The sequence below is a fragment of the Rhinoraja longicauda genome, unplaced genomic scaffold (genome assembly GCF_053455715.1).
Source record: "Rhinoraja longicauda isolate Sanriku21f unplaced genomic scaffold, sRhiLon1.1 Scf000270, whole genome shotgun sequence".
In the NCBI taxonomy this organism is placed as follows: domain Eukaryota; kingdom Metazoa; phylum Chordata; class Chondrichthyes; order Rajiformes; family Arhynchobatidae; genus Rhinoraja; species Rhinoraja longicauda.
Window position 1 is genome coordinate 88,494 of NW_027601488.1, and position 14,095 is coordinate 102,588.

The 14,095-nt window shown below is 46.8% G+C and overlaps 1 protein-coding gene across 1 annotated transcript; it reads right to left on the reverse strand.

Annotated features, from left to right (window-relative positions):
* Positions 1–201: 201 nt before the first annotated feature.
* On the reverse strand, positions 202–13,834 carry LOC144590722 (uncharacterized). Its single transcript, XM_078395148.1, has 4 exons — positions 13,740–13,834; positions 10,259–10,385; positions 1,598–4,830; positions 202–417 (listed from the first exon to the last, which is right to left on the reverse strand). The coding sequence occupies exons 2-4, from the start codon at positions 10,344–10,346 to the stop codon at positions 202–204; spliced, it is 3,537 nt and encodes a 1,178-aa protein (XP_078251274.1). The 5' UTR covers positions 10,347–10,385; positions 13,740–13,834.
* Between the last annotated feature and the right edge of the window lie 261 nt (positions 13,835–14,095).

A 14,095-nucleotide genomic window follows, 5' to 3' on the forward strand; every position in this document is an offset into this window, starting at 1 on the left:
ATGGACACAGGGAAGGCAGGTGGGAGTCATTGCCGATATGAGTAAGCTGATATGACTTGGGAGGACAAACAAGGCCAGGACTTGCAAAATGTATGGAGTGCAATCGGGACCAGGAGGATCTCCATTCCGATAAGCAGGACTTGGAGGCGAGGCATGTGCCACAGCAGGGCAGGAAGGAGTCGATGTGATGACTCAGTCCCGTTACCAGCTGGGACCCAGAAACTCTGCCTCGGTTGCTGGTGAATCGTTGGGGAGGATGCGCGTCAGGCAGCAGGGGAAATAAGCTCGTACCCTGTCCCTGAGTGTAAGAGGGACTCCGAGTCTGCTCGCAAGGGGGTTCAGATTTCCTTCCCCATCCTCATTCGTTACCCGAATTTCACCGATGCTTTTATCCCCGGTCCCGGAGGTAGAACAAGACTTCGGTAATACAATAAACATGGAACAGGAAGCTCACATCAAGGTGAAGTAGGACTCAAAACTCAAGAACGGGTCTGGTGCAATCCGGGGTAGCCATAGCACGGGAGAAGGCCATTCAGTCCGTCGTTTCTGTGGAAGGCAGTCCAGCTCGCCCAACAAATATTTGCCTTTAACCAGTTCCCCAGCTCCCTGTAAACACTAGAATGGAATCTGTTCTGAATCACATTCCGATGACGGCCATGCTGAGTAGGTACATCCCAGCTCTATACTGATGCCTAGTGCCTTAAGGACACTCTTGTAGATGGTTTTGAGTGCAGTTGGAGGCATCTGGTTGGCTTTGCCCTGAGGCTAGTCAACCTCAGGAGAACGTCCTCCGTCCATCTGGTGACGGTGCCCAGGACATGGAAGGTGCTGATCCCTGAGAATCAACACATGGAGAGTGAAGGAAGGAGTTCTCTGGTGAGGTGCTCCACTTTAATGGTCTTTCTCACATTCTTGATGAGCCCCACTTCTCAACGGCCCTGGGAATGTGTGTCTGTGAGCTGGAGGAGTTCCTGAGTATGTGTTTCACTGTCTCGGTGGCGATAGAGATTGAGTCCTGCTGTGGACGATGCGCACTCTGTACCTTGTCCTGAGGCTAGAGGGGTTGAACAGTTTCACTGACACTGTCTGTGACTACTTTACCCCCCACCAGCCCGTGACTCGGACTCTGGCGTTGACCAGGGAAAGAAACAGAGCTGGCAGAAAGCTTCCCCTCCTCTGGCACTGAGTGGGAAATGTGCCGTCTGACCTCACGGACAGAGTGGGAGTTGGGGAAGATGGTTACGAACTGGTACTGGGGATAGCCTGTCTCGTGAAGAAATGGGCGCTGTGATTTAGGTGAGCTTTCCGCGCGGGGACTTGGAACGGGAAGGGTTGTGAATAGATTCTTCAGGCTCTCCTGAAGTATTGACGTTGTACCTAGATGAAAATCCACTCCAGTTAGCACCTGGTAGTGACAAGCCACGGACCGGGGGGTGGCAGCTAGCGGGTGAGGGTGGGGCAGCATTGAGGAAGCAAGTGGTGGTGTGAGAGGCTGTGGGAAGGTGAAGCAGGAGAAGGAGGGGGAATTAGAAAAATGGATTGTTTATAGGCTGAGTGGAAGTAGTATCAGTAGTATTAACTCTGCCCGTTCCTTTACTTCCCTCAGTGTCTCAATTCGCTCGATGAACCCAGGCTTCGCCTCTTCTTTCTCAGACTGAATCATGAGGTCAATGTAAGCTGGGGTTGATAATGGGTTTGGTCTCAGAGCTATTTCTTCAAGACGTCTAATACTGCCCGATAATTGTTCAATCAGCGCCAGAACAACTGTGTTCTTACACCTACCCAAGTGCAGGTCAATTATTTCCCAAATACCCAGAACACCTCGGATCTGCTTCTGCAATCCCACCACTGCAACTTCTAACAGCTTACGTTCCTTCAGAACCTCTCTCGTTAAACTCAAACTTCTGGTTTCCATTGTGTTCAGAGCTGTGAAGAATGTCTTCATACTGTTTACTCCCATCTTCCAAAACATTGTATCAAAGTTATCATCGTTCTCTCCCCCTACTCCGCTGTCATTGGATCTGCACTCGGTGCCACAGTTTCCAGAGGTTGGACGTTGGGCAAAAATGGCTGAATTGTTAAACTTGAAGTGTACTGGCAGACCCGTTTTGTCTTTGGGACACGGTACCTCAGCTAATTTCAGGGCATCCAGAACGGGGGGAAGCTGTCCGTCTGCGAACGTCACCAGGATCTGAATGTTCTCTGCAATATCTTTGCCAAAAATAGAAAGAATTGAATCAAAGGCATATTTCTGTGTGTGAGTCAGGCGAGGCAGGGCGGCTTGAGCAACAAAGCACACGGCGTCGATCTGATCAACACCCTGTGGGGAAGTGAAGAACTCTAGGATTTGCTCAGTGATCTGTTGATCCCACCCGATGCCCCTGGTGTCTCCGAATTCTGGTGTGTCAATGATGGTCAGAGAGTAATCGATGTTAAATCCTACCTGATGATGGAGCTGGTAGGCAGTGATGGAGGATGTCTGACTCTCAGCCTGGGACTTTCCTGTCTGTTCCTGTATTAACGTGTATCTGAAGTTGTCTCCCCATTCCACGCCCAAGATATAATTGATCATCCCATTGATGAGGGTTGTCTTTCCAGTGCCAGTTTCTCCCAGAACCATAATTGTCTTCATTGTGTGTTTTGTGGTGGGGTTTCCAAAGGAGTATTTCATAAGCTGTTTGGATTTATCAGCTACCTCCTTCTGTAGTTTGAGCTTGTAAATGGAAGGGTTTCCTTCGGATATTAATTGAGTGTCTTTGAAAAGTTTCTGGGCTATTCTGACTGATGTGGTTTCTATTTTTAATAGAACCTCCTCACTTGCTGCACTAGATCCTGTCTTTCCGCACTCAGCAGACAATCGGACTCGGTAGACAGTCGTGGGTTTCAGTCCCTCTAAACGATAGTGGCATTGTGTGCCTGTTGTCTTAACTTCCTCCCATGATCCACCTTTCTTGTTGAAATTAACTAACGGTTCTTCTCTATATTCAATGCTGTACCGAATTATATTAACATCAGCTCCAATCTGACTTGGTCTGTCCCAGTGCAGTGTTGGATTGGGTGAACAATCCTGGAAGACCGGATTACCAGGTGGGTTTGCCGGCCGGGTGAAGCTCTTGTAGCTCTCACTAGCCTTGCTGACCCCCACCTTGGTCACTGCTCTGCATCGGATGTGATACTCCTGGTGTGGCTGTAACCCAGGTATTGTGAAGGAGTGGCATTGATCAGGTGTGTCCAGAATTGTCCATTCCTCCTGCTGGCTAACTTGGTATTTTACCTTGTAGCCCACAATCTCACCGGCACCACATCTTGGTGGCTGTAACTGCAGCGTCACACTGTCATGAGTTGTACCACTAACCGTTGGTATCTCTGGCTGTGGTGGGGGTTCAAAGCACTGGTTCTCCAGAAACCCTCTCTCGTAAAGGTAAATGGATGCTCCCACTTTGCTGTCATTCTGCACAGAACTAACAAGGAATTTTACTTTCTCATCAGCTCTATTGGCTGTGGCAAAATCCAGGAATGATCGGAATAGCTCGTTCATTTTCTGCGAGACAGACCGTGAGTTAAACCATTGTTCGCTGTGTCCTGTTGCACAGGATCCGTCAGCAGGATTGGGTACCTGCATGTTCTGAGTTGTGAGAGATCGGAGGTGGTTGTTTGCCTCTGACAGGTAGAAGTCCTCCCGATGTAATGTTGTAAATGTGAAGCAGACAACATAATCTGTTGCTAGATCCATCAACTTGTCATCCAACTCGCCCATTGATTTCACAATTGGTACATCTTTAAATACGCTGAGGTAACGTCTCACTACCTTCATCTCTCGTTCCATGTCATCCAGCCACGTGGTCAGTGCCTGGTGTTTGAATGGTGACTGTTCCCTGTTCTTCAGTATATTCACCAGTAATCCTTCCTCCTCCCCGCCGCCCCGAATGGATGGCAGAACCCTCGCCAAATTCCCCTGGAAAACTAGTGTGTACTCCAGACACATTTCTCGAAAGTGCAGTATCCTATTCCCGATCTCAGGAAACTGATTGGCAACACTTTCTTTCATCAGGTCATTGCACCTCATCACGGCCTCACTGAGCTGTTCCAGGACACTCTGACAGCTATTGACCAGTCCCACGCTGATCCCCCTCACCAGCTGGGCAGCTTTTGAGTCGAGTTTATTGAGCGGATAGAGCCAGACTGTGATGGGCACTGAATGCTCTCCACCTTGGCCGAGGAGGGTTGGGAGGGTTGCGTAGATATTGATGGCATCTTTGAAGGTGGTGGGGTTGTTCTTCAGTGAGAAATCCCCATAAAAGGTGCAGCTAAATTTCTCAGAATGAGACTTTTGTTCTTTTGTCATTTTTACGGAGGCTTCGCCCTGAATCGCAATCAGAGGGAGATGTTTAATCATTGCCTCCATGTTACCCTGAATATCCTGTGTGTTCTCTGCTGATGAAGCCATTTGGTCAAACACAAAGAAGGCCTGGGCCCCATAGAGCACTGCTGTAATGACATGGGTGGCTGAGCCCTCATCAAACACACCCGGGTAGGTAATATTCTGTCTCCCTAAGTGATTCATCGTCAGTTGCTCAAACCTGGTTGTTGTTTTGTACTGAAGGGTAACTCGTGCTTGTTGCTTAGATTCCTTTGTGTCACTGAGATATTTTGCCGACCCTTTCACCTCCACTAACCCACCCAGGAGACTCGCCTTCAGTGACCCTGACACATTGAGGGCAGCAGCTTTCTTCTCCATGGAGTCTGATGCAATCAAGTGAAACTCGGTGCTGCGCTGATCACGACGATCAAGGTTGCTCTGCAGTGTCTGTAAGTCCCACAAGGTGACACCTATAGAATAAAACAGCGATCAAAACTGTAAAATTGGATCAACCAGTAGAAATTAATCAAAGAAAACAATGTTTATTCAGTAGATTCATTCTCTGTGTTTTGTGGTTAGTAACATAGAAACATAGAAAATAGGTGCAGGAAGAGGCCATTTGGCCTTTCAAGCCAGCACCGCCATTCATTGTGATGATGGCTCATCATCCACAATCAGTGACCTGTGCGCAACTTCTCCCCATATCCCTTGATTCTACTAGCCCCCAAAGCTCTATCTAACTCTCTCTTAAATTCATCCACTGATTTGGCCTCCACCGCCCTCTAAGGCAGAGAATTCCGCAAATTCACAACTGTCTGGGTGAAAAAGTTCCTTCTCACCTCAGTTTTAAATGGCCTCCCCTTTATTCTAAGACTGTGGCCCCTGGTTCTGGACTCCCCCAACATTGGGAGCATTTTTCCTGCATCTAGCTTGTCCAGTCCTTTTATAATTTCATATGTCTCTATAAGATCCCCTCTCATCGTTATAAACTCCAGTGAATACAAGCCCAGTCTTTTCAATCTTTCCTCATATGACAGTCCCGCCAACCCAGGGATCAATCTCGTGAACCTACGATGCACTGCCTCAAGAACAAGGATGTCCTACCTCAAATTAGGAGACCAAAACTGTACACAATACTCCAGATGGGTCTTACCAGGACCCTATACAACTGCAGAAGAACCTCTTTACTCCTATACTGAAATCCTCTTGTTATGAAGGCCAACATGCCATTAGCTTTCTTCACTGCCTGCTGTACCTGCACGCCAACATTCAGTGACTGGTGTACAAGGATACCCAGGTCTCGCTGCACTTCCCCCTGACAAAACCTGACTCCATTGAGACAATAACGAGCCTCCTTGTTTTTGCTGCCAAAGTGGATAACCTCACATTTATCTATATTATACTGCATCTGCCATGCATCTGCCCACTCACTCAACCGGTCCAGGTCACTCTGCAACCTCCTAACATCCTCTTCGGAGTTCACACTGCCACCCAGCTTTGTGTCGTCTGCAAACTTGCTGGTGTTACTTCTAATTCCTTCATCCAAATCATTAATATACATGGTAAATAGTTGCGGCCCCAACACCGAGCCTTGCGGCACTCCGCTCGCCACTGCCTGCTATTCTGAAAAGGACCTGTTTACTCCTACTCTTTGCTTCCTGTCTGCCAACCAATTCTCTATCCATGTCAACACTCTACCCACAATACCATGTGCTCTAATTTTGATCACCAGACTCCCATGTGGGACCTTATCAAAGGCTTTCTGAAAGTCTAGATACATGACATCCACTGGCTCCCCTTCATCCATTTTACGTCATATCCTCACAAAATTCCAGAAGATTAGTCAAGCATAATTTCCCTTTCATAAATCCACGTTGACTTGGCATGTCCTTTTATTGCTATCCAAAGGCACCGTTATTACCTCTTTAATAATTGACTCCAGCATCTTACCCACCACTGATGTTAGGCTAACAGGTCTGTAATTCCCCGTTTTCTCTCTTGCTCCTTTCTTGAAAAGTGGGATAACATTAGCTATCCTCCAATCCACAGGAACTGATCCTGAATCTATTGAACATTGGAAAATAATCACCAATGCGTCCACTATTTCTCGAGCCACCTCCCTGAGTACCCTGGGATGCAGACCATCAGGTCCTGGGGATTTATCAACCTTCAGTCCCATCAGTCCCCCCAATAATATTTCTCGCCTAATGCAAATTTCTTTCAGTTCCTCTATCCCCCTAGATCCTCTGTCCTCTAGTACATCCCACATACATTCTTTGTCCCAACCCTATCAGATGCACAGAATCTCTTGCCTGGAGTGGGGGAATCAAGGACCAGAGGACCATAGGTTCAAGGTGAGGGGGAAAAGATTTCATAGGAAACTAAGGGGTAACTTTTTCACACAAAGAGTGGTGGGTATATGGAACAAGCAGCCAGAGGGGGTAGACGAGGCTGGGGCTACCCCAACATTTAAGAAACAGTTAGACAGTTACACGGATAGAACAAGTTTGAAGGGATATGGAACAAACGCAGGCAAGTGGGACTAGTGTAGCTGGGTCATGTTGGCCGGTGTGGGCAAGTTGGACCGAAGAGCCTGTTTCCACATTATGACTATGACTCTATCAGAGATATTCTCTTTGTCATTTCAATCCCTCTCAAACCTTTAGATTAGTTTAGAGAGACAACACACAAACAGCGAATCTGCATTGACCAGCGATCCCCGCATATTAACACGACCAAACTGCACACACCCGGTACAATATTCACATTACACCAAGCCAATTATCCTACAAACCTCTACGTCTTTGGAGTGCAAAAGGAAACTGAAGATCTCGGAGAAACCCTACGCAGGTCACGGGAGAACGTACATACCCCGTACAGACAGCACCCGTAGACAGGATGGAACCCGGGTCGCTGGTGCTGTAAGGCAGTAGCTCTATGGCTATGTCACCATGCCATGTCTTTTCTGCATCTAGATTGTTTTCGCCCTGTCGCAGATCTGATGAGTAATCTCTGACCTGGAACATTAACGGCTTCTCTCTTGCAGATGCTGGCTGGTATACGGAGGATGGCACCTTACCTGTGACCACAGTCTGGGACCAAATTGCCTCCTCCCTGATCTCCCACTGCCTCTCAGATACACCAACTGGCCATTATTATCCACTTTTGTGCACAGTGAGACATCCTTTCTCATAATAAAGTCCTAGAATGTTACTATCAGAATAATTGACTTCTCTGCCATGTGCTTCTCTTTGTTAAATACGGATAAGAGCAATTAATTTCAGAACCCCCGACTTTTCTAACTCCATGAACAGATTGGAGTCATAGTCATATATTCATACAGCTTGGAAACAGGCCCTTTGGCCCAATTTCCCCACACTGGCCAACATGTCTCAGCTACACTAGTCCGATCAACCTGTGTTTGGCCATATTCCTGCCAACCCAATACTATCCATGTTCCTCTCAAACTTTACTAAATATTGCAATAGTCCCTGCCTCAACTACCTCCTCTGGCAGCACATTCCACACACCCACCAACCTTTGTGTGAAAAAGTTATCCCTCAGATTCCTATTGAATCTTTTCCCTTTCACCTTAAACCTTTGTCCCCTGATCCTCAATTCACCTACTCTGGGCAAGATACCCTGTGCATCTACCCGATCGATTCCTCTCATGATTTTATACACTTCTATAAGGTCAACCCTCCTGCCCTCCAAGTAATGGAATCCCAGCCTACTCTACCTCTCCCTATAACTCAGACCTTTGAGTTCTGGCAAAATCCCTGTAAATCTTCTTTGTACATTTTCCAGCTTGACAACATATTTCCTATAACATGGTGCCCAGAACTGAACACAATACTCTAAATGTGATCTCACCAACATCTCATATAACTGCAACATGACCTCCCAACTTCTATCCTCAATCCTCTGACTGCTGAAGGCCAATGTGCCAAAAGCCTTTTTGACTACCTGCAACTCCACCTTCAAGGAACCATGCACCTTCACTCCCAGACCACTCTACTCTACAACACTCCCCAGAGTCCAACCATTCACTGTGTCGGTCCTATCCATGTTAGACTTTCCAAAATGCAACACCTCATATTTTTCTGTATCAAATTCTCAGCCCGCCTGGCCAACTAATCAAGACCCTGCTGCAATGGTTCACAGCCCTCTGTGCCTTATTGGTTGTCTGGTTACCCTCCCGCCCTTAATATAACCTAATCTGCTTGTGATTTTCCTTAACCTAGACACCCTCCCTACACACATTATACCATCTCCTCTCACTTTGCTCTCCCAATTACTTTTTAAAGTTTGTCCCCCCACGACACTTTGGACACTCCAGAGGGAAATCCTCCCTCACTATCTAAGCTGGTCTAACACTTTGTGTCCAATGTTCTATTCTCAGTAATCTGACTGCTGAAATCCAATGTACCAACAGATTCTTTGCCCCCCTATCTATGTGTAATGCTTTTCCATTCCTATCATATGCTTTCTTATATCCAACCTCCATTACGCCATAATAACTGGGGTACTTTTGAATTGCTGTCCTTACCTTTACCTGCCATGGGAACACTTTGGCCCTGATTGACTCCCACTAACCAGTTGTGGAGTAACTTGCAAGTAGGTGATCCCAGTGTACTTTTTACCAGATGCTGTCTAATAATCATAGAGCAAAATTGTCCATATTGACCAACATGCCCTATCTAAGGTAGCCCATTTTCTCATAACCTTGTGAAGGAAAGAACTGCAGATGCTGGTTTAAATCAAAGATAAACACAAAATGCTGGAGTAACTCAGCGGGACAGGCAGCATCTCTGGAGAGAAGGAATGGCTTCTCTCTAGAGATGCCGCCTGTCCCGCTGAGTAACTCCAGCATTTTGTGTCTATCTCCCTCAAAACCTTTCCTATCCATGGACTTGCCCAAGTGTGTTTAAAATGCTGTAAGAGTACCTGCCTCAAATACCTCCTCTGGCAGCACATTCCATATACCCATCACCCTCCGGGTGTAAACATTGTCCCATAGCTTCGAATTAAATCGGGCTCCTCTACCTTAAACCAAGGTCCTCTGGTTCTTGATTTCCCTACCCTGGGGGAATGTCTCTGTGCGTCCAATTTATCTATTCCCCTGATGATTTTAAACACATCTGTATGACCACCCTTCTGTGTCCTGCGCTCCAAGGAATAAAGTCCTAGCCTGTCCAATAGCCAAAGCCTTCAGGTTCTAGCAACATCTCGTAAATCTCTGCTTCTTTCCAGCTCAATGACATGCTTCCTCGAACAGAGTGACCAGTTCTCCTTCAGAGTACTCCAAATGTGGCCTCATGAATGTTTTGTACAATTGCAACATAACAGCCAATATTCTATGTGTCTGAAGGAACTGCGGATGCTGGTTTAAACAGAAGATAGACACAAACAAAGTTGTGAGTAACTCAGCGGGTCAGACAGCATCTCCGGAGAAAATGAGCACCTACTCCTTTTCTCTATAGATGTTGGCTGACCTGCTGAATTACTCTAACATTTTGTGTCCAATGTTCTATTTTCAGTAACCTGACTGGTGAAATCCAATGTACCAACAGCATCCTTTGCCCCCTTATCTATGTGTAATGCTACTTTGAAGGAAATATGTACCTGTACTGCTGGATCCATCTGCTCTACCATGTTCCTCATGGCGCTACTTTTCGCTCTGAGGTCCAGTCCTAGTTTGACTTCCCAAAATGCCACATCTGCCAATGATATTGTTAATCAGCCTTACCAGGGTTCAGCAACTTAATTTGCAAACCATCCTTATCCCATCGGGAAACTGCACTGAAACTCAGAGTCAAAGTCACCATGGTAAGATTGGCAACCTGAACGTATGACACCGCATTGACCATACTGATTTGTGTGATGACATTCCAGTACCTGGGATCAGAGTGTCCGATCGGCAGTCGTACAGCATTCCCAATTGGAAAGGACGGCCCAGAGTGGACAGTTGCAAGATCTCGCTCATTGTTGAACTGGGAGCGGACACTCAGGAAACACCAGTGACCTGAAAGCGGAATAAAATATAACAAGCTGAGTTCCAGATATATATTAGATTAGTTATTTATATGGCTTACTTAGACGTGGCCAAGTACCAAGAGGGGGAAGGTGTCGGAAGGAACTGCAGATGCTAGTTAAAACTGAAGATAGACAAAAAATGCTGGAGTAACAGCTGAACAAACAGCATCTCTGGATAGAAGGAGTGGGTGATATTTGGCATCCCCATTGCTTCTATCCAGAGATGCTGCCTGTCCAGCAGTTACTCCAGTATTTTGTGTCTACCAAGAGGGGGAAATTTGAAGTAGTAAATTATGCAAATTACAAAGAAGATGAGTTGTTTGCAATATTTTTGACCTAAGGTCTTACATGATGGAGAGGCCAACATACGAATTGAATTGAATTGAAACATTTATTGTCATTCAAAATAAATTTGAATGAAATGTCGCTGACGTACAGTCATGACAGTAAAGAGCACAAAGCACACAATTACATAAGTTTAACGTAAACAACCATCACAGTGACTCCTCCAGGCACCTCCTCACTGTGATGGAAGGCAAAAAAAGTCTTATCTCCTCCTGCATTGAAGGATCCTCAGAGAATGTGCATTTCACTGCACATCGTGTATGTGTATGTGACAAATAAACTTGACTTGACTTGACACTCTGAATTTCCTCAGCTGTCTGAGGTGGTAAAGGCGCTGCCTTGCCTTACCCACCAGTGCGGCAATGTGTGTTGTCCATGTCAGATCCTCTTTGATGTGGACTCCCAGGTATTTCAAGCTGCTTACCCTATCCACAGTAGACCCATTTATTTCCAGTGGCGTGTACGTCCTTGGATGTTAAGCCCTTCTAAAGTCCACAATCAGCTCCTTAGTTTTTTTGACATTCAAGAGGAGGCTGTTGTCCTGACACCAGAGTGCCAGATCAGCCATCTCCTCCCGGTAGGCCTTCTCATCGTTGTCGGAGATCCGGCCCACCACCACAGTGTCATCAGCAAACTTGATGATTGAGTTGGAGCTGAACCTGGCCACACAGTCATGTGTGTACATGGAGTACAGTAGGGAGCTAAGGACGCAGCCCTGGGGGGATCCTGTGTTCAGGGTGGGGGGGCTAGATGTGTGTTCCCCCATCCTGACCATTTGGGGCCTGGTGGTGAGAAAGACCAGGACCCAGGCACACAGAGGAGTGTTAAGCCCCAGTTCCAGCAGCTTCTCAGCAAGTCTGGTGGGGACTATAGTATTGAAGGCTGAACTAAAGTCAATGAACAGCATCCTCACATAGCCCGCCTTCTGGCTGTCCAGATGAGAGAGAGCGGTGTGCAGAACCTGGGAGACCGCATCATCCGTGGATCTGTTCGGACGGTATGCGAACTGCAGTGGGTCCATGTTGCGAGGAAGGAGGGCACAGATGTGGTTCTTGATTAGTCTCTTGAAGCATTTCATGACAACCAAGGTGAGGACCACTGGTTGGTAGTCATTCAGACAAGCTGGAGAGGTATTCTTTGTCACCGGTACAATAATGGATCTTTTGAAGCATGCAGGGACCACGGACTTGGCCAAGGAGAGGTTAAATATTGTGGTGAGCACTGGAGCATGCTGAGTATCACAAGACTTCAGTACTCGCCCAGCTATACCATCTGGGCCTCCAGCTTTCCTCGTGTTCACATGCTTCAGAGCCCTCCTCACGTCGTGCTCAGACACCGAGAATGTGTGCACATCCCCGGCGGTGGATCCCTCTCCAGCCTCGCTAGCCAGCGCCCTGTCGGTGTTGCTTTTAGACGGCGAGCTAGGGTTGATGTTGCCAATCTCGAACGTGCGTAAAAAGAGTTCAGGTCATCAGCTAAGGAGGTGCCGGACACTTTAATGTTTTACCACTTTATGGACTATAGATTGGAATATAGATTGGAACAACAGGGGAATTATTTTAAACGTTGCTTTTGGGAACAAGAATATATTCCCGACGGTGTTAAAGATATTGCTCAAGAGTTATGGATTACTGCCTTTGCACTTTCAGCTCTTTTGGGTAAGCTTGCTTTGATGTACTGACAGTGTTTGTGGGACTCCCAAATTTGAATACACTCTTGCATTTGTACATTGATTACCGAAGAAGTAGGGGTTTGCAAATGAACCAAAATAGTTTGGAGGTACATGCGGGAGTTAGTACGATACGATAGAGCTTTATTTATCCCAAGAGGGAAATTGATCTACCAAGAGTCATAAAACACAAAATACATGAAACATGAAATTGAACTGACGAGTGGAAAAGATTGGGGATGTGCAAAGATTTGAGGGGGGAGGGGGAGGGGGGGGGAGGAGAGTCAGGAGAACTCAACCCAATTAGTTCGGTTTGGAGATACAGCGCAGAAACAGACCTTTCGGCTCACTGAGTCCGCACCGACCAGTGATCTCAGCATATTAACACTATCCAACAAACACTCGGGACAATTTACATTGAAACAAACCCAATTAACCGACAAACCTCTACGTCTTTAGAATATGAGCGGAAGCCGAAGATTTCAGAGAAAACCAACGTGGTCACGGGAGAACGTACCAACTCCGTGCTGACAGCACCCGTAGTCGGGATCAAACCCGGGTTTCTGGCGCTGAAAGCTCTGTAAAGCAACAACTCTACCGCTGTACTGCCCCGACGTGATGATATTACGGTTGTAAATGGTCATAGGTTAGTGGTAACCCCGAATGAAGAAAAAGTAATCTTTGTTTTCCTTTATCGTCACTTTCAGGCGACGCTTAACCTTAAAGGGTTGGCCATTCAGAATAGTGCTCTGCACTTGCAAAGGAATTAATGCATTTTCGTTAAGGGAGCAGTTATTGGAGAAGGGATTAACAAGACTAGTAGAGATAAAGGGAACAGGATATGCAGCAGGGCAATCCACAGTTAATGTGATATTTGTTGCAGGGAAGAGTGAACAATTAGAACAGCTGAAAGAGAAGATAGAAAAGGTACAGAGAATCACATCAATGATATTTGAAGATACCGAGACATAGAAACATAGCAAATAGGTGCAGGAGTAGCAAAACATAGAAAATAGGTGCCGTCCGTCTACCCTGACCTAGTGTGAAGAAGGGTCTCGACCCTAAACGTCACCCATTCCTCCTCTCCAGAGATGTTGTTTGTCCCCGAGTTACGCCAGCATTTTGTGTCTATCTCCGACTATACTTTACACTCAATTGTGATCAGAAACAAAAATACTGGGGTTACTCAGCGCCACAGGTCGCATCTCTGGAGGGCAATGGACATCGCCTCCTTTTCCGTATGAGAACCTCCAGCGTTGTATTTTTGCTCAATGTTCCCGCGTTCTTAGTTTCTTGTGTTTCACTGGGACATTAATCTGTTTCACTCACCGGTCGAGGAGACGTCCGTCAGCAACTGTAGCGGGGTTGCAGCGATGACGATGGGACGAATGGTCTCTCTGGGAGCCTCCTCTTGTACTGTCAGCGCTGAAGTCGGACTTTCAACCTCGCCGGACTGACGACAAGCCCCGCGCTGGGAGCTCTCATGTGCCGAGACGCCTTGGGCAAATCCCAGAGTTAACTACAAGTCCAGCGACCAAAGATCACGGCACACTTACACTATCCGAGTTACAGTAAGGACAATGTACAATTTTGCCAAGCCAATTGACCTACAAACCGAAGATCTTGGAGAAATCCCCACGCAGGTCCCGGGGAGAACGTACAAACTCCGGACAGACAGCACCCGT